Source organism: Chiloscyllium plagiosum, chromosome 2 (assembly GCF_004010195.1).
Source record: "Chiloscyllium plagiosum isolate BGI_BamShark_2017 chromosome 2, ASM401019v2, whole genome shotgun sequence".
In the NCBI taxonomy this organism is placed as follows: domain Eukaryota; kingdom Metazoa; phylum Chordata; class Chondrichthyes; order Orectolobiformes; family Hemiscylliidae; genus Chiloscyllium; species Chiloscyllium plagiosum.
Window position 1 is genome coordinate 77,916,080 of NC_057711.1, and position 21,234 is coordinate 77,937,313.

Below are 21,234 nucleotides of genomic sequence, written 5' to 3' on the forward strand. Positions count from 1 at the left end.
CAAGCCTCCAATCTGATAAGCAGCCCTGCAACATGACCCTCTGTCTTCTAGCTTTGAGCCAGTTCTGTATCCAGATGGCTAGTTCTCACTCTAGTCCATATGATCTAACCTCACTTACCAGTCTATCGTGAGGAACCTTTGTCGAATGCCTTACTGAAGTTCATGTAGATCACATCCACAGCTCTACCCACATCAATCCTCTGTAATGTGGATATTTTTCAAGATGTCACCATCTATAACCCCACATTCTATGTCTTCCATGGCCTTTTCCACAGTAAACACTGATGCAAAATACTCCCCCATCTCCTGTGGTTCCACATATAGGCTACCTTGATGATCTTAGAGGGCCCTATTCTCTCCCTAGTTACCCTTTGTCCTTAATGTATTTGTAGAGTCCCTCTGGATTATCCTTAACCCTATTTGCCAAAGCTTTCTCATGTCCCCTTTTTGCCCTCCTGATTTCCCTCTTAAGTATATCCCTACTGCCTTTATACTCTAAGAATTCATGCAATCTCTGCTGTCTATACTTGACATCTGTTTCCTTCTTTTTCTTAACCAAAACCTCAATTTCTCTTGTCACTCAGCATTCCCTATACCTACCGGACTTACCTTTCACCCTAACAGGAACATACTGTCTCTGGTCTCTCGTTATCTCATTTTTGAAGGCTTCTTTTTTTTTTTAGGCCATTTTCCAGCCGTTCCTTTACCTGAGAACATCTGCCTCCAATCAACTTTTGAAAGTTCTTGCCAAATACCATCAAAATTGGCCTTTCTCCAATTTAGAACTTTAACTTATAGATCCTGTCTATCCTTTTCCATCACTATTTTAAAACTAATGGCCCCAAAGTGCTCCCCCACTAACACCTCAATCACTTGCCCTGCCTTATTTCCCAAGAGTAGGTCACGTTTTGCACCTTCACTAGTAGGTACATCCACATACCAAATCAGAAAATGTTCTTGGACACACCCAACCAGTTCCTCTCCATCTAAACCTTAACACTATGGCAGTCACAGTCTATGTTTGAAAGTTAAAATCCCTGGCCATAACCAACCTATTATTCTTACAGATAACTGCGATCCCATTACAAATTTGTTTCTCAATTTCCTGCTGAATATTGAAAAATCTATAGTACAATTCCAATAAGGTGATCGTCCCTTTCTTATTTCTCAGTTCAACCCAAATAACTTCCCTGGGCGTATTCCCAGGAATATTCTCCATAAGTATAGCTGTAAAACTATCCCTTCTTGAAAATGCCACTTTCCCCTCTCTCTTGCCTCCCTTTCTATTCTTCCTATAGCATTTGTATCCTGAAACATTAAGTTGCAAGTCCTGTCTATTCCTGAGCCATGTCTGTGTAATTACTTCGATGTTCCAGTCCTATGTTCTTCACCATGCCCTGAGTTCATCTGCCTTCCCTGTTAGGCCTCTTGCATTGAAATAAATGTAGTTTAATTCATTAATCATACCTTATTCTCTGATTTTCCTGCCTCCCTTGACTGTGTTTGACTTGCTCCTTTTCCCAACTGTACCTCACTATTTCCCTGGGTCCCTACCCCCACCTTACTAGTTTAAATCCTCCCTAGTAGCTCTAGCAAATCTCCCAGCCAGTATATTAGTCCTTCTCCAATTCCGATGCAATCCGTCCCTTGTGGAGGTCACTTCTACCGCGAGGAGTCAGAGTGAGAGTTGTTTCTACCATATACAGCTCGTGTGATATAAATGAGACAGCATTCGTCCAGGACCAAGGTTCCATATGAACACACAGACTACACGAGAGCATAGTCATACACAAGGCGGCGAAAAGTACAGTAATTCCAGACAAGACAATAGGCACAGTGGTGGACAAATTACAATGTAACAGTGAATAATCATTAATAAAACATTATTTTAGCAGCATTCAAACAGTTGTCTGAAAATTGCAAATGGTGTGCATTCATACAGTGTTAAGGAGCCTGATGGCTTGGGTGAAGAAATTATTGCACGGTCTGGCCGTGAGAGCCACAAGTCTCCAGTATCTTCTGACAGATGACAGGAGGGAGAAAAGTTTGAGTGAGGGGTGTACGAGGTCGTTCATAATGCTGTTAGCCTTGTGGATGCAGTGTGGTGTAAATGTCTGTAATGGAGGGAAGGGAGACTCCAATGATCTTCTCAGCTGTCCTCACCATCCGTTGTAGGGTCTTACAATCTGAAACAGTGCAATTCCCAAACCAGGCAGTGATGCAGATGCTCTGGGTAACCTCTGTAAAATATGGTGAGGATTGGAGGTGGTTGGTGGTTGGGGGGGCGGATTGGAGATAGACAGACGTGCCTCAACCTATGCAGATAAAGATGCTGCTGGGTGTTCCTGGCTATGGAGCTGGGATTGAGGGACCAGGTGAGATTCTCCACCAGGTGAGTGCCAGGAAGTTTGGTGCTCCTCACAAACTCCACGGGGGAGCCATCAATGTCCAGCAGAGAGTGATCGGTCCATGCCCTCCTGAAGTCAACAACCATCTCTTTCATTTTGTTCACGTTCAAAGACAGGTTGGCTGTGCACCAATCCGCTAGCCACTGCACCTCCTCTCTGTGTGCTGACTTATTCGTGCTAATGAGATCCATTACCGTCATGTCATCAGCAAATTTAATAATATAATTCAAATTGCGCATTGCTGCACATTTGTGAGTGAACAGCGGTGGATTGAGCACACAGTCCTGGGGGGCCCCCTTGCTCAGTATGATGGTGTTGGAGATGCTGTTCCCAATCTGGACTGACTCAGGTCTCCCAGTAAAGAAGTCCAGGATCCAGTTACAGAGGGAGGTGTTCAAGCCCAGCAGATTCCGTTTTCCAGTCAGGTGCTGGGGAATGATGGTGTTAAATGCAGAACAGAGGTCTATGAATAATAATCTGATGTAGGTGTCCTTCTTGTCCAGGTGGGCAAGGTCTAGATGGTGGGTAGTGGAGATGGCATCATCTGTTGAGCAGTTCGGATGATACACGAACTGTAGGGTGTCCAGTGACGGAGGCAGCAGGCCTCATCAGAATCCTCTCAAAACACTTAATGCTGAAGGATGATAACGCAACGGGGCGGTAGTCAAACATTGTAATGATCCAAAAATGTGAACCCTTCTACCCTGCACCAGCTCCTCAGCCATGCATTCATCTGCTCTATCCTCCTGTTCTTACCCTCACTAGCTCATAGCACTGGGAGTAATCCAGTTATTACTACCCTCAAGGATCTCCTTTTTAAATTCCTGACTAACTTCCTATATTCTCTCTTCAGAATCTCAATCTTGTCCTTTCCTATGTCATTACTTTCAAGGTGTACAATGACTTCCTGCTGGTCCCTCTCCCCTTTGAGAATATTCTGCAATCTCTGTGAGATAGCCTTGATCCTGGCACTAGGGAATCAACACACCATTGAGTTCTTGCTGACGGCGGCAGAGAGGTCTGTCTGTGCCTCTGACTAGAGATCACAATTAATCCCTTGGAACCTGATGTACCGCTTGTTACGTTAGAGCCATTCTCGGTACCAGAAACTTAGCCATTTGTGCTACCCCTAAAAGTCCATCACCCCCTCTGTTTTCCAAAACAGCATACTCGTTTGAGATGGGGATAACCACAGGCAACTCCAGCACTACCTGTCTCCCTCTCCTATCTTTCCTGGAGGTAACCTTACTGTGCCTGTGATTTTTCTTCATTCCTATAACTGCCATCCATCACAACCCCTAGCTCCTGTAAATTCCTTATTGTCTCTAATTGCAGCTCCAACTGATCGATGTGATCTGATAAGATTCACAACCAAACACTTCCTGCAGACATAATCATCAGTAACCTGGAAACTCTCCCTCATCTCCCATATCCGACAGAGCGAGCACATCATTCTACTAAAGGCCATCTTTGCACTTCAACAATCTACAGATCCAGAAAATAGCACCGTCTTATTGCTCTAAAAAACACTGCTCCAGGCTAACTTAATACTTACATTTTATACTTTTAAAATTTAATCAAGAGACAAAACATATAATCAAAAAAAGAACCTACTCTTGATTAGGTTAGATTCCGTACAGTGTGGAAACCGGCCCTTTGGCCCAACAAGTCCACACCGACCCTCCGAAGAGTAACCCACCCAGTTCCATTTCCCTCTGACTAATGCACTTAACACTACGGGCAATTTAGTATGGCCAATTCACCTGACCTGCACATCTTTGGACTGTGGGAGGAAACCGGAGCACCCGGAGGAAACCCACGCAGACACTGGGTGTATGTGCAAACTCCACACGGACAGTTGCCCGAGGCTGGAATCGAACCTGGGACTCAGTATTGTAGATTTACAGCAAACTTAAAAACTATGCACTTAGCTTCTCCCCTGCTGTGAGCTCTTTCATGCAGGTTTCTTCAAGGTCACCTGTGAATTCGCTGTTTGTTCATTTTTCTTAGATGCACTCCAATGTCCAGAAATACTTGAACTCAACCAGCAAAGGCAGTAGCTGTACAGATTCACTGCTGTTTTTGCTTTTGAACAAATGAGTTAAATTTGCCGCCTTCCAATCCCATGCACCCATTCCTGATTCAGAAGGCCTTGGAGTACTAAAACCATTGGATCAATTCTCTCAATAGTTACCTTTTTAAGACCTTTAGATGCCTTCTTTCAGACCTGGGCACTTTACTCAAGGTGAAATACTGTGGGTACTGGAAATCTGAAACAAACACCGAGATTGCTAGAGAAACATAGCAGGTCTGACAGCATCTGTGGAGAGAGAAATAGTTAATATTTCCAGCCTAGAAATAGTTAATATTTCCAGCCTAGTATGACTTCATAGTTCAAATTTTATAGTGGATTCAAAATGTTAATTCTGTTTAACTCTCGACAGATACAGCCAGACCTCTATTTGTTGTAGATTTGGACCCTTATCTGTCCCATTGAAATAAAATGCTCAGTACCGCTTCTCTGGTGATTGGGATTTACTGCTGCATATTGGTTGCTACTTGTGAAGACTGTCTGTCTTCACTGTTGGAAAATGCCTGTTCATTTCATCTGCTATTTCCTTATTTTCCATTATTACGTCTCTGTCTGACGTTCTGTAGGACATGCTCATTTGTCAACGCCTCTTCTTTAAATATTTACATAAATTCTTCGTGTTTGTGTTTCATACTTCAGGTTAGCTTTCTCCCCTACTATTAATTTTTCTCTTTTTTAACCGTTTGGTTATTCTTTGCATAGGATATAAAACCCTGCAACTTCTGACCTGCCACTTGTATTTGCAAAATTGTATGCTTTTTCATTGACTGCATTTCTAATCTTTGTAGATAACCAGGAATGGTGGGTGTGACCCTTGGATGTTTTGCTCTTCATTGGCATGGATGTTTTCTTTACATGCTGCAATATCATCATCATAAATGACTGGCACACATCTCTATTGACCTAGCTAAGGATATAAGCTGTTTTGCTAATTGACTTCAGCCAGCTTTGCCTTCATGCCCTCATAAGTGACTTTATTTAAATTTGAAAATAGCCTGAGACACTCCTCACTTCCTCAAGCTGAAAAGAATTCAACCACATGCTTGATACCACATCCATGTGCCTTCGTTATGAGACTAATTAATTAAACCTATTTAATCGTAGAATACCAGTTCTAGTATACTGTACTCTCTGGTCAGCTCCAGCGCATGCTGTTCTAAGACATTATCCTGAAAACATTCTATGAACATCTAGGCTATCTTTTGTCCATCTGACTTTTCCAGTTGATATGTAGATCATGGGTGGTGGGGTTGCCCAGTGGCTAGTACTGGTCCCTCACAGTGCCAGGGACCTGGATTCGATTCCAGCCTCTGGTGACTGTCTGCATGGAGTTTGCACATTCTCCCTGTGTCTGCGTGGCTTTCCTCCGGGTGCTCCGGTTTCCTCCCACAATCCAAAGATGTGCAGGTTAGGTGAATTGCCCATAGTGTACAGGGATATGTAGGTTAGGTGGATTAGTCAGGGTAAATATAGAGTAATGAGTTTGGGTGGGAGACTCTTCAGAGGGTTGGTGTGGACTTGTTGGGCCAAAGAGCCTGTTTCCACACTGTAGGGAATCTAAAATTCTAAAAATTCTGGAGGGATTCTAAACATTAGAATCTCCCCTGAGCATTGTCATGCAGTTCTGACAAGTTCTGGTTATTTCTTCCTTTTTTGCCCTGCCCTACAGGTTGCCATCATGGGTGCTGCACACCACTCTCACAAGCGAATTCTTGTTTTCATGATTTTTCATTTTGACACAAACTAATTTTATACATCTTTTGACTCCTGAACTAGATCAGCCCTCTCTATTGTACTAGCATTACCATTAAATAACAGATCAACTTCTTCACCTTTTTCCTTGTTTCCAGTCATTCCTAAAAGTCTTGTACTCTTCAAGATTCAAGTCCCAATCCATATCATTCAGCAGCCAGATTATAGCTATTCATTTCTATTTGTATACTCATTTACTTTGTTTTGAATGCTGCGTGGATTCAGTACTAAGCCTTTAGATGTATCCTTTAATTCTGCATATAAATTATTGTTCTATCTATTGATTTGGCTTTGAGATTCATACTCTCTAATACATCCTGTCCTGATTTATCATTGGATTGTTACTATTGGTCTGATTTATTTTCTTTTTCTTCAACCTTGTAATAATTCCTTTACCTTTGACCATAACTTATTCCTAATGCATTCTTGCCAAGTTGAATCAAGGGTGTTTCATTACGGGCATCTGAGCAAACCTGCTAGTGTTCTGGTCTTGAACATTTTAAATAGGGTGATGGATTCAATTTGCAAGACATTGAACTAACCAATATAAAAGTATTTTATCGGTGAAAGCTGTTGAAGGCTGGTAGGTGTAGGGAATGCTGGATGATTAGAGAAATTGAGGTTTTGGACAAGAATAAGAAGGAAGCATACAGCAGCTATAGACAGCAGAAATTGAGTGGTGACCAAGAAGAGTATAAAAGCAGTAGGAGTATAGTTCAGAGGGAAATCAGCAGGGCAAAGAAGGGACATCAGATAGCTTTGGCAATCCAGAAGGATTCTACAAATACATTAAGGACAAAAGGGTAACTGGGGAGAGAATAGGGCCCCTTAAAGATCAGCAAAGCCACTTATGTGTGGAACTGCAGGATATGGGGGAGATACGAAATGAGAAGTTTGCATCAATATTTACTGTAGAGAAGGATAGGGAACGTAGAGAACGTGGGGAAATAAATAGCGACATCTTGAAAAAATCTATATTACAGAGGAGGTGGTGCTGTATGTCTTAAAATGCATAGAGGTGCATAAATCTCTGGAATCTGATTAGGTGCACTCTGGAACTCTGTGGGAAGCTAGGGAAAAGATTGCTGGGCCCCTTGCTGAGATGCTTGTATCATCGATAGCCATAGATGAGGTGCTAGAAGACTGGACGTTGGCTAATGAAATGTGGTGAGGAAAAAAACAGGGAGCTATTGACTGGTGAGCCTGACATCGGTGGTGGGCAAGTTGTTGGAGGAAATCCTGAGGGACAGGATTTATATAGATTTGGAAAGGCAAGGACAGATTAGAGATAGTCAACTTGGCTTTGTGCATAGGAAATCATGTCTCACAAACTTGATTTGAGTTTTTTGAACAAGTAGCAAAGAGGATTGATGAGGTCAGAGCAGTGGACGTGATCTGTATGGACTTCAGTATTGCATTCAACAAGGTTCTTCATGGTAGACTGGATAGCAAGGTTAGATCACATGAAATAGAGGGAGATACAGATACAGATATTTGGATACAGAACTGGCTCGAAGATAGAAGATAGAGAATAGTGGGTGGAGGGTTGCTTTGCAGACTGGAAACCTCTGACTGCCACAAGGATCGGTGCTGGGTCTACAGCTTTTCATCATTTATATAAATGATTTGGATGTGAACATTGAAGGAAAAGTTAGTAAGTTTGCAAATGACACCAAAATTGTAAGTGTAGTGCCCAGCAAAAAAGGTTACCTGAGAGTAAAATGGGATCTCGATCAGATGGGCCAATGGGCCAAGGAGTGACAGATGAAGTTTAATTTAGATAACTATGATGTGTTGCATTTTGGAAAGGTGTCTCAGGGCAGGGCTAATACATTTAATAGTAAAGTCCTGAGGAATGCAGGTTCATAGTTCCTTGAAAGTGGTGTTGTACATAGATAGGATAGTGAAGGTGGTGCTCAGTATGCTTACCTTTATTGGTCAGTGCATTGATATGGGAGAGGTCATGTTGCAGCTGTACAGGACATTGGTTAGGCCACTATTGGAATACTGCCTGCAATTCTAGTCTCCCTCCTATAGGAAGGATGTTGTGAAACTTGAAAGGGTTCAGAAAAGATTTACAAAGATCTTGCCAGGCCAGGAGGGCTTCTGCTATAGGGAGAGGCTGAATAGACTGGGGCTGTTTTCCCTCGAGGATCAGAGGCTGAGGGGTGACCTTATAAAGGTTTATAAACTCATGAGGAGCATGGATGAGCTAAATAGACAAGGTCTTTTCCCTCGGGTGGAGGAGTCCAGAACTAGAGGTCATAGATTTAGGGTGAGAGGGGAAAGATATAAAATGAACCTAAGGGGCAACATTTTCATGCAAAGGATATTGCGTGTATGGAATGAGCTGCCAGAGCACGTGGTGCAGGCAGGTACAATTACAGCATTTAAAAGGTTTCTGGATGCGTATATGATCAGGAAGGCTTTAGACAGATATGGGCCAAATGGTGGCAAATAGGACTAGTTTAGTTTAGAATATCTAGTCAACATGAATGAATTGGACCGAAGGGTCTGCTTCTGTGCTGTATATCCCTATGACACTAAGTCATTGAATGATCTTGTACTATATGTGGCAACCTTTTATTGGACTTTGATGTTTTGTGAATTGTTACTTTCAGGGTTGCTCAGAATTTATAGCACAAAAGTTGTAAATCCTTCAATTGTGTTTATCCTGCAATTACTTTATAATTGGCAATTGACCATTTTATAAAGAAATTGTGTATTTTCATATGTTAATTTAAAACTACACATTAAATAATAATGCCTCAGTACTACAATAAAATCATATTCAAGAGGCTAGTAAGGAACAGTATTTGGACTTTGAAGTTGCCATAGTTCTTGTGCAAATTCCATCCTCCAACGTTGGCTTGTATTTATTTGATAACAATATCACAGAAAAGGACTTTAATTTCTTTTGAGAATCTTTCCACATTTTGAACAGTACACAAGAGTGAGTTACATCCTGTTAAATTGTTTGTTCTATGGTAAGTATTTCAGTCTTTTCTTCATTGTGGTATATGTAGATCAAACCTTCAGATTAACTACTTTTATACATAAGCCTTCTGAAGGACAGTAATAGCATGGATATAAAGCTGACTGAATGATAGGACAAGGTCATGATTGGTTGTAGTTTGAACTTAAACAGTGCTGGAGAAACTCAAGTCTGTCAGCATCCGTGGAGAACCATAGAGTCAACATTTCAAGACTGGTGTGACTTACTTTGGACTGGAAAGAAGTGTAGAGTGGGGCCCTGGGAGTTGGTACTCTGACTAGGGCCAGGTTTTCCTCGGGCCAGGTAAAACCTGGAAAAGGATGGCATTTGTAAATAACTTATCCAGGCTGAGCAATTCTAAAGATCATTGAAATGTCATGGAATTTTATAGGAATGAGATGTTTCTGAATCTCTGCAAAAAAATCCACTATTGTTCCAACATTCGCTTCCATCTTTTGGTAATAGTTTACTTAATCTTGCACATTTTGAATCCAGAACTTGTTTTCTTGCCAGATCTTGCCTGTTGCTGTTGCTGATCAACTGTTTTGGAGAAGAACAGGAGTCATCAGCTAAGCAGCCGACTAGTCAAAGCCAGTCTGCTGACCAGATTGGCTGCTTTGGACATGGCTAAAATAACAGCAGTAATTAGTTAAGCAATACATGCTAGACTAGCTAACAGGAAACCAAATTGGGTCATTTCAAGGATAGCAAACTGTGAAAGAGATCTGTTCTGAGGCCTCACTATTTACAGTCTAAATTAATATTAAAATGTGTGTGAGTGGGCCGACAGTATTCTCGACAAGTTTGCTATTAAAATACTAATTTCAAGGATGGGGAAGAAAGCAGGTAGTCAGGAGGATACAAAGGGCTGTTAAACAAGTGGGCAAAAGTTTTGCATATTCAACATTATGTGAAGAAAATGAGGTTGTTAAACTTGGTTGGAAGAATAAAAAAGGTTTTATTTAATTGGAGAGAGATGGCAGAATGTTCTGATACAGAGGGACTTGGGTGTGCAAATATAGCAAGAAATTGGATGGAGAATAAAAGTGGGGAATTCTGAACTATTCAGGGCATTGGTAACATCACACTTGGAGTACTGTGTTCAGTTTTGGTCTCTATAATTCATGAGGAACAGACTTGCTTTACATAAATTTAGACAAGATTCATTAGGCTGATTTTTGGAATAAGGGATTTCTCTTATATGTAAAGTTTCAGCAAGTTGAACTTGTACTTAGAGTTTAGAAGAATGCAAGATAATCTTTTTGGAATGTATAAGGTTTAAGAAGGCTTGATTAGATGGGTACTAAAATAATGCTTCCTTTATTGGAGGAATCTATAGCTAGGGTGCATTATTTAAAAAGTAAGGAATTTCCTATGTAAGATGAATAAGAGAGAACTTTCCTGAAGGTTGTCTATGTTTTAAATTCTTTACTTAGAGAGCAGTATATATTGTGTAATTGAATATATCCAAGACTGCGTCACTGTTTTGATTCACTGGGAAGTTGAAAGTTCTGGGGGCTAGGCAGGAAAGAGGAATTAACAGCCACAAGCAGATCAACCATGGTCTTACTGAATTCTGGAGCTACTTTTCTGCCTATTTGTGGTCTTATTTCCCAAACTTTCCTTTCTTGCTTCCTCATGTTAGAGAGGCATTTGTTGGTGTCATTTGCAGATTTTGTGATGTTACGACACGGCAGTGAACCCTTCTGTTAATTAAATCAAACACCCAGAAAAGCTCTCCTTGCCTTGTAATCTGTTAAAATATAAGTGGCGTCACAGTGGTTAGCACTGCTGCCTCGCTAGAGACCCGAGTTCAATTCCCACCTCAGACAACTGTCTGTGTGGAGTTTGCACATTCTCCCCGTGTCTGCGTAGGTTTCCTCCGGGTGCTCCGGTTTCGTCCCACAGTCCAAAAATGTGCAGGTTAGGTGAATTGGCCATGCTAAATTGTCCGTAGTGTTAGGTGAAGAGGTAAATGTAGGGAAATGGGTCTGGGTGGGTTGCTTTTCGGAGGGTCGGTGTGGACATGTTGGGCTGAAGTGCCTGTTTCCACACTGTAAGTAGTCTTAAAAAAAGTGACCAAGAACTCCCAAATTCCACTATTTAAGGAAAATAATATCAATTTATTCTTTAACTCTAAAAGTGAGCATGAAACAACAACCCTTCACAACTCTAAGCCCCCTTTTGTCGTAACTGCCTATTATCTGCCTCCAACTCTATAACAATATACTGTACCAATAAAACCTTAGTAAAATTACATCAACTTGATTTCAAAACCACACAGCAGCTGTTGTTATCGGTGTCTTTCTTCTTCTGGCTGAAGATCTATCTGGGTTGTCGTCTGTCTTTTTACTGTGAAGATGTTTCCCATGAAAAGGTACCTTTGGTAGAGTGTTTCAAATAGCAGTTGCTCTGTCGATGGCAGTTTCTCTCTTGATGGTAGTTACTCTGTCTGACTTTCAAAATGCCAGCCTTTTTTATATCTTCAACATCTGATCGTCTCATTGGTTCAATGTTGGCAAAACATTATAATCAAAATTGATAGGGTTTTAGTAACCTGTGGCATAATTTAAACTGGTTGAATTTGAATTGTTGTCAAAACAGCAACCAACTTTGGCATCTATTTCTCACCCAAATGTTACAAGTTTTCAATTTCTAGTACACTCTGGGACTGCTAGTTAGTGATATGACAGGCACTTGTAAGCTCTCAGTGCAAAACAGCATTCATCTTCTCTTAAAGGTACAGTACATGCCTTCAACTTTATAACAGTGATGACAGAGAATTTTGACAGCTGATACCTTAAAATCGAAACAGGGTAAAACAACGTAAGATAAATCAGGAACAAGCAACAATATCAAAAATGGTGGTGGAAACAACATTATCTAAAATGCTGTATGTATATAGTATAGATTCAGTTGCTCCAATTTTGCGTGAGAATAACTAAATTTCTTCAATTTGCACAAGATATCAAGTTTAATTTTGTGAAAGATTCAGAGGTGGTCTTACTATGGGTATATGACAATTTGCTCAATTTTCAGGTAATACACGACTTGGAATATTGTGAACTGAGGGAAACATTCCAATTTACTTCAAGAAAACATTGGCAGGCTGGTGAATAGGTGTATATATGGCAGATAAAGATTAGTTTAGAGAAATGTGAAATGATGCCTTTTAGTAGAAAGAGCAAGGAAAGGCAATACAAGCTAAACTATAAAATTCTGAAGGGGTTGGGGAACCTAGGTGAATATGTATGAGTCAGTGAAAGTGGCAGTACAAATTGAGATAGTGCAAAAGAAGATCAAAGGCTTTGAGATTTATGAATAGGGGCTTAGGCTACTTTGGCAATAATGTCATTACATTATTATTCTGCCAAGTTTGCAACATCTGCAGTCATGACTGTTCATTTTTCATAGTCTTTAATCAAGATCAGTATCTTTGTAATATTCTCAAACTTTCTATTTCTTAAGCTATTGGTGCATCTCCTCTGTGTCTTCATTTTGCACTATTACTACCAAATGTTCTAGTTTCTTTTTCCTAAGATGGAGAATTATAGTTGTCTGTTGATAATACTGTTCACAAATTTCTTGTGTGTCTGTTTTCCTCAAAATGCAATTATTAATTGCATGTGTTGTCCAACTAATCTTCATTTACAGGCTAAATTTTATACTTTCCCTTTGGGTGTGTTTGTGTGTAATGTTGGACAAATGCACAGCTCGCCCATCTTTCCACCCAGCCCTGAGCTCACTGCCATAATATAGGGGTGAGGGTTGCTAGTGTCTAAGTAAATGATTGAGGGACTCCTGATTTTTTTTTCATCAAGCTCCGTTCACCCTAATATTACTCAGGCCATACATAATATGGTTGGTGTAGTCACCTGGGTAGGAGTTGGCAGACTATTGTTTTTGTTTTAAACCCTTTTCTCACAATCATGGATTTTGAAGTCCACCTCTGCATTCTCTCACTCCCTACCCGAAAGTTCTCAAACCCTGTACATCGAATGCCTCTTGGGTTTGTGAACCATTGGGCTGACGTCAACTACAACCAAGCTCATGGTCACTTTTGCCGTGAGATCTTCTTAGACGACCTAAATAAGAAGAGTCAAAGTGTAGCACTGGAAAAGCGCAGTAGGTCAGGCAGCATTTGAGGAGCAGGCGTGTCGATGTTTCGGTATAAGCCCTTCGTGGATGTGCACAACCTACTGTGTCCATTGATTTCGATGTGGTCTCCTCCACATCTGGAACACAAGACAGCAACTCGCAGAGTGTTTCAGGGAACATCTCTGGGACACAACTACCAAAAAACCCCACTGCCCTATGGCCGACCACTTCAACTTCCCCTCCCACTCCCCCAAAGGCATGCAAGTCTTAGGCCTCCTCCACTGCCAAATCCAAGCCACCCAACAACTGGAGGAAGAATGCCTCATCCTCTGCTGTGGGACCCTTCAACCACACAGCATCAACATTGACTTTACCCATTTCTAAATCTCCCCCTCCGCTCTCCTCTACCTCATCCCGGATCCAACCCTCCAAGTTGGCCCTGCTCTTCTGACTTGTCCTACCTGTTCATCTTCCTTCCCACCTTCCTACCTATCTGCTCCAATATCCCCACCAACCTATCACTATTAATCCCAGCTGGATCCACCTATCGCCTTCCCAGCTACCATCCCCACAGCCCAACCCCCCTATTTATCTCTCAGCCCTCTAACCCCTCCACATTCCTGATGAAGGACTTATGTCAGCAAAGCAGTCCTCACTTTCTCCTAGTTCTTAATAAGAAAATGATTTGATTTTGTTTTATTTCTTTTGACTCCACTGTTGTTTTCCACCTTGTAATTGTTTTCCTTGATATTTTCATGCACTCTGTTTGAAGATTCTTTGTAGATTTTTCTGTATATGTTATAATTACTGTGTCATTCACATGTCTTACATTATCTATATCTGTGCACCTACTTAAATTCTTGGTAAATGTCTTAAAGTAATTTCAATGTGAAAATTGAAAAGAATCTTGTCCCTCTCCTACTTAATACCAGAATAAAGATATCACAAAATATAATTGCATCCATAAATTGATAGAAAAGGAATATAATGTAGTCAAAGAAAAATGAATAATTGGAACCACGTGAAGACATTGAGTGCTAGAGTTGAATGACATAGAACAACGGTAAAGAAGCTTTCGGTTCAAAGCTACTTTCATGAAAGCACTGTATCAATGCAATGGCACAGTAAATACTGAATAAAAAGTGATATCCTGAGTTGATGGACTGCACACAGAACACTATTCTCTGGTAAAAGAGGGAAAAATCTTCCCACTGCAAAGATGATAGAACATCCACCAATTGGGAAACAAAGTATTAGTATGAAGCCTTAAGTTATTTTTAAAAAGATGAGAGAGGAGATAACATTCATGGAATGATATTGGAATTACAAAAGAGTTTGGCCATAACATTATTCTACTTTAAATATTGGTGGAAGGTTTTATGGAGCTCAAAGTGGGAAATGTGAATGAACTTACTTATTTTGGTGTAATAAAAAATTTTGACACGCTAATGATGTGATGCAGAACTAATGTCAGCGATATGTTTTTTGGCATGTTCAGCCTCAAGCAGTCCTATGGTGGGTTCATGCTTGTCATATCTTTACATGTCATGAATACACATTCATAAAGATTTATATAATTATGTCCTACCTTCAAGGTAAAGACAATGAAGTGTGAGAATCCCTTGGTTGCCATTGCCCTCCTTCACCTGTGAGCTGGGTTAAATACAGCCTCTTTCAACAGGAACTATGATGGCTGAGGGAGAAAGTGAGGACTGCAGATACTGGAGATTAGAGCTGAAAATGTGTTGCTGGAAAAGCACAGCAGGTCAGGCAGCATCCAAGGAGCAGGAGAATCGACGTTTCGGGCATGAGCCTGTTTCCTGAGCTTCATTCCTGAAGAAGGGCTCATGCCTGAAACGTTGATTCTCCTGCTCCTTGGATGCTGCCTGACCTGCTATGCTTTTCCAGCAACACATTTTCAACTATGATGGCTGAGCCCACTAAATGCAGTAGAGGCTCCATTATCAGTCTCCAGTGGTGGCAAAGCTTCTCCTGATTTAAGGCTATTTCAAAAGCCACTAGTCAACCTAAAGCACCAGGTGGAACCTTTTATTGTACTATAATGTTAGATATTTCAATTCTTTTCCCTTTGTGATATATTTGATCTAATAGCATCATAGTGCAGACTCTGCAGTAAAAATGTGCGGACTATATTTCTTTTCAGTATTCCTAAGCAAATGCAAAGGAATTCATGGTAAGTTGTATTTAATACATTAAAAAAATCTTCATAGTCTTAGGACTTGGACACAATAATAACTTGCATTTTATTTTCCAGGCATTTACTGAAGCTGCTGGCCAATCCAGTGATGTTTTTCAGAAAGACCAGGCACCTTTTAAAGTAAAGAATTGCCTTGGACTTGATGCGTCAGTTTATCCCAGTGATTCATTTATCATCATTGGCAAACATCAAAAAATACCTTATGAACTTAAAGATGGAGAATTTCTCAGCATGGACTACCAACGAACAAATAACGAAAAGGAGCGGCTGTCAAACTTGACTAATACAAGCAGCAAATTGTTTTATATTTCATTGAGTAAGTATATTCCTTTCCTATTTAAAAAAAACAGTAAGAGATTAAATACTAGTTTGTTATTTCTTCAGTTGAGAACTGAGTATCTTTGCCATCTGGTTGGCTTTAATTCAATATTATTATCTTGTAAGTGTTGAGACCATTTGTTATCCCTATAACCTAGATCGTACATTTACTAATACTACACTGCAGTTGAAAAAATATAGTACCTTGAAATGATGACTTTCCACTGTATTCTCCAATTTGCTGATCATGTAAATGGATACCTGATTATAATCAGACATGTAATTATCTACTAAGAGGCATAGTAGCTGAGTGGTAGGACAGCATGGTAGCTCAGTGGTTAACATTACAGTCTCATAGCACCAGGGACCTGGTTTCAATTCCACCCTCAGTCTGTGTGGAGTTTGCATGTCCACCTCGTGTCTGCATGGACTTCCTCTGGATGCTCCAGTTTCTTCCCTCAGTCCAAAGATGTACAGACCAGGTGGACTGGCCACGCTAAAGTACTCATAGCGTGCAGGGATGTGCAGGCTAGATGGATTAGCCAAGGGAAGTGCAGAGTTACAGGATAAGGTAGGAATGTTGGTCTGGGTGGGATGCTGTTCGGAAGGTCAGTGTGGACTTGATAGGCTGAATGGCTAGCTTTCAAAGTGGTGTAAAAGAAAACTGATTGATCTGTAGAACATGATCTAAACCTAATTTAGGGCACTAACAATAAATCGTGGCAATTAATGATTCCAAATATTTCATAAAGTGAAAAACAAAATAAAAGAGGAAAACAGTGGACAATTGATGTGGATTGAGATTTTTAAAGGTCTGAATTGAGAGAGTTAAGTAAATCACTTTGTGATGAGTTTCCAAAGAACAAGGGGATAATAACTGAAAGGTCAACCTGTAATGATGCAGCAAGTAATAATTAATAGTCTTAAGTGCAAGGGAAGGGGATTGATCAGAAAAGCGATCATACATTAAAAATTTAGCTAAACATACTGAATAAAATGGTTTGTATAATCTGGCCTGTTACTTTGTATTTTCTAAGTTATTGAATTCTGATCTAGTAATATGTAAGTTGGTAAACATTTGAGAAAACGAATGAGACAATTATTGGCAAAATCTCAGATTTGTTACCTCTTATAATTTTCAACTTGCAATAAATCTATAAAATTACTATTAACCATGCCTGGACATCTTGTCAGAAAAAAAAAACTCTTATGCAGATGAATTTCAACACTCCTTGCATTTTGAATTCTCCTTATGATATTAACTCCCGATGTTACTGGAAACGAAATTGAGAAGTCAGCAACCAGTCCATATGCTGGTTTGTACATTGTTTCTTCAGCTATTTTTGTGTATGTTGTGCAGCTGCCACCCACCATCTTTTGCTGAAACCTCCTATTTTCACCACTATGCTCCTGCTCTGTAGTGCCCAGTGCCTGCTCCCTCCAAGATCCCTCATTCCTACCCTCCATTTTACTGCTTCCCAATGCCAGCCGTCCATTTGTCCTCTCCCTGTCTTCTCCCCTTTGAATGTTCCACCATATTAAAATGGTAGTGAAGCAGTAAAAGGAGCAGTGGAAATGGTAAGGGATGTTTGTAATGAGGGAAAGAGGAACTGGTAAAGAGAATGGAGAGGGAGTGTGCTAGAACAATTGCCTTTTTTTTAGGTCATTGTTTGATCTGTGCACTTTTTAATGCAGTCAGCTTCCTTGACTGGGGTTTTCGGTGACATCACAGTCACTGACTTGTATAGGGAGTGCACCTCTACAATTGCAGTCTTGGAAAGCACAGCCTGAATAGAATAAATGTGGAGATGTTTCCACTAGTGGGAGAGTTAAGGACTTGAGGGCACAGCCTCATTGAAGGGAAGACCCCATATAACTAAGAGGAGAAGGAATTTCTTCAGCTGAGAGTGATGAATGATTGCCACAAAGCTGTGGAGGCCAAGTCACTGAGTTGTACCTAAGACAGATATAGACTGAGATTGCATGGATAAGGCAGGAAAATTGGGTAGAGAAACATATCAGCCATAATCAAATTGTAAAGCAGACTCAATGCATCAAATAGCCTAATTTTGCTCCTATATCTTATGGTCTTTCATTAAGGATTTTGTCATTTGCAAGAAGCAATTCTTTGATTGTTGCATTATTTAATATTCTGGGATGATCAAGCCTTTCACAAGAACATCGTGGAATCATAGGGGAGGATTTGCTGCTCTATTCTGTTTTATGCAATTCATATGATAACAACCAAACAAGCAGATGGAGAAGCTTCAATTGTGAATTACATCAAACAGCAGATCGATTTCATGATCTGTTATACTACTTGGAGAAAGCGTTATATTGGAAGCTGGCCTTGCTTCAAGATACTGCTAGATTTGTGCTCATGTGCTTTCTGTTTTTACTCCCTTAACCCAATCTGTCGATCAAGGAGACATTGAGTTCAGCTTTTTTAAAGACACAGGAAATTAAACCTTTATAAAAGCTTTAAAATAGTTTTAATTGATTAAGAAACTGACAAATATATATCATTTAGTGCATGTCCAGGATAGTTTTTGTAAAAGTTACTTTCAGTTTTTAAAATTTGTTGTGCACAAGTGAGGCACAAACTAAAAAAAAGTTTGTTATTTTCAGCTGTATTTTTAAATCAATGCCAGTTACTCCTCATTACTAAAAATGCATGTATATTGGAAGATAGCCTAAAGGTGAAATCCACATTTAGAACCTGAGGTTGGGGCCAAGCACACGCTTTCTACCCAGGGTGAAGACACTCCTGAAACAAACACAGCTAATGCTGGAGAAACTCAGCAGATCTGGCAGTATCTGTGGGGAGAATAAGTTAACATTTCACGTTTGGGTTCTGAACAAGTGTCACACCAAACTGAAGTTTAATTTTATTTCTCTCCACAGATACAACCAGACCTGCTGAGTTTGTCCAGCCTTGTGTGTTTGTTTCAGACTTCTAGCATTCACAGTACTTTGCTTTTACCCAAGGACAATCATGAGTTTTGCAGAGGATTCAGATGAATTTTCTAGATTTCTCTAAATTCAGGGAAGGTTCCATTAGTTGGGAGATGTCAAATTTCATTCCTTTATTCAATAAAAGGAAGGAGACAGAAAGAAGGAAGTACAGACCAGTTAGTTTAATATCTGTAATAGGGAAAATGCGAGAAGCTACTATTAAAGATTTTTATAACAGGGTACTAAGAAGAATTCTGGTAGTCAGGCAATGCCAACATAATGTTGTGAAATTATATTTGACCAACATTGGAGCTCTAGTAAGTAACACATGATATGGATAAAGGGAAACCAGTAGATTTCGTGAACTTGGATTTTGTGAAGCATTTGATAAAGTGCCACATCAAAGGTATTGCAAAAATTAAACAGTTATATTATAGAAAGAAGCATCTTTGCATGGATAGAAGATTGGCTGGCTGACAGGAAAGACAACGTAGGCGTAAGTGGGTATTTTTTCAGGTTAGCGATTATGTAATGTGGTGTGCCATAGGGATCAGCTTTGTGAATTCAGCTGTTTACAATTTACATAAATTAATTTGAATGGATTAAAGATATAGTTGCCAAATTTAATGACGATCAAAAAGATTGGTAGGAAAGTTGTAATGAGGACATAGAGGCCACGAGAAGCTATTTACTGGTTAAGTAAGTTGGCAAAAATCTGGCAAATGGAGTATAACACAGAAAATTTTTTCTTCCATTTTTGACAGGAAGAATGAAAAAAAATTGTCTAAATGCTGTGAGATTGCAGAAGTCTGAGGTGCTGCACGATCACCCATTGAGTTGGACGATCAGCTGTGATTATGATGAATGGAGGAGCAAACTCGAAGGGCCATTAAATGGCTGCTTTCTGCTCCTATCTTCTACGTTTCTAAGAATCTGTGTTTCCTGCTGTATGAATCACACAAGGCTAGCAGTGCAATTACAGCAAGTAATTAGGAAAGCTGATAGAAAGTTTCCATTTATTGGGAGGGAAATTGAATATAAAAATAGGTTATGCCTCTGTTATACAGGACACTAATGAGATCGCATTTGGTGCACTGCACAAAGAATTGGTTGCTTCTTTTTAATTCACTTATAGGAAATAGGCATTGTGGGCCGGCCACCATTTATTGTCCATCCCTTGTTGCCCTTGTGAAGATAGCGCTGAGTTGCCTGCTTGAACTGCTGCTGCAGTCCATCTGCAGTAGGTTGGCACACGATTCCCTTAGGGAAGGAACTCCAACATTTTGACCCAGTGAGAGTGTAGGAATGGTGATATTTTTCCAACTCCGGATGGTGAGTGGCTTGAAGGGGAGCTTGCAGGTGGTGGTGTTCCCATGTATCTGTTGCTCTTGACCTCCTAGATGGAAGTGATCATGAGTTTGGAAGGTGCTGTCGAATTTCTGCAGTGTATCTTGTAGATAGCACACACTTCTGCTGCTGAGCATCGGTGGTAAAGGGAATGGATGTTTGTGCATGTGGCGCCAGTCAAGCAATCTGCTTTGTCCTGATTGATGTCCAGCTTCTTGAGTGTTGGTTGGAGTTGCACCCATCCAGGCAAGTGGGGAGTATTCCATTACACTCCTGACTTTTACCTTGTAGATGGTGGTCATGCTTTGGGGAGTCAAAATATGAGTTCATTGCCACAGGATTCCTGATCATTGACCTGCTGTTGTAGCCACTGTGTGCATATGGTGAGTCTAGTTGAGTTTCTGGTCATTGGTAACCCCCAGGATGTTGCTAGTGGGATTTCAGGATTGGTAGCACCAATGAATGCCAAAGGGCGGTGGTTAGACTGTCTTTTATTGGAGTTGGTGATCACCTGGCATTTGTATGCTGTGAATGTTACTTAGGAGAAAGTGAGGACTGCAGATGCTGGAGATCAGAGCTTAAAAATGTGTTGCTGGAAAAGCGCAGCAGGTCAGGCAGCATCCAAGGAGAAGGAGAATCGACGTTTCGGGCATAAGCCCTTCTTCAGGAATGAGGAGGGTGTGCCAAGCAGGCTAAGATAAAATGTAGGGAGGAGGGACTTGGGGGAGGGGCGTTGGGAATGCGATAGGTGGAAGGAGGTTAAGGTGAGGGTGATAGGGCGGAGTGCGGGTGGGGGCGGAGAGGTTGGGAAGAAGATTGCAGGTCAAGAAGGCGGTGCTGAGTCCGAGGATTGGGACTGAGAAAAGGTGGGGAGAGGGGAAATGAGGAAGCTGGAGAAATCCGCATTCATCCCCTGTGGCTGGAGGGTTCCTAGGCAGGAGATGAGCTGCTCTTCCTCCAGGCGTTGTGTGGCCAGGGTCTGGCGATGGAGGAGGCCAAGGACCTGCATGTCCTTGGCGGAGTGGGAGGGGGAGTTAAAGTGTTCAGCCAC

General features: G+C 40.7%; 1 protein-coding gene across 6 annotated transcripts in view; it reads left to right on the forward strand.

Moving 5' to 3' along the window:
* vps13a (vacuolar protein sorting 13 homolog A) overlaps positions 1–21,234 on the forward strand; it is a 421,720-nt gene that overhangs the window by 250,778 nt on the left and 149,708 nt on the right. For all 6 annotated transcript variants that reach the window (XM_043712521.1, XM_043712528.1, XM_043712537.1 and 3 more), the window contains one exon: positions 15,621–15,879. In XM_043712521.1, coding sequence (XP_043568456.1) covers positions 15,621–15,879 — 259 coding nt within the window. The remainder of the gene's footprint in view (positions 1–15,620; positions 15,880–21,234) is intronic.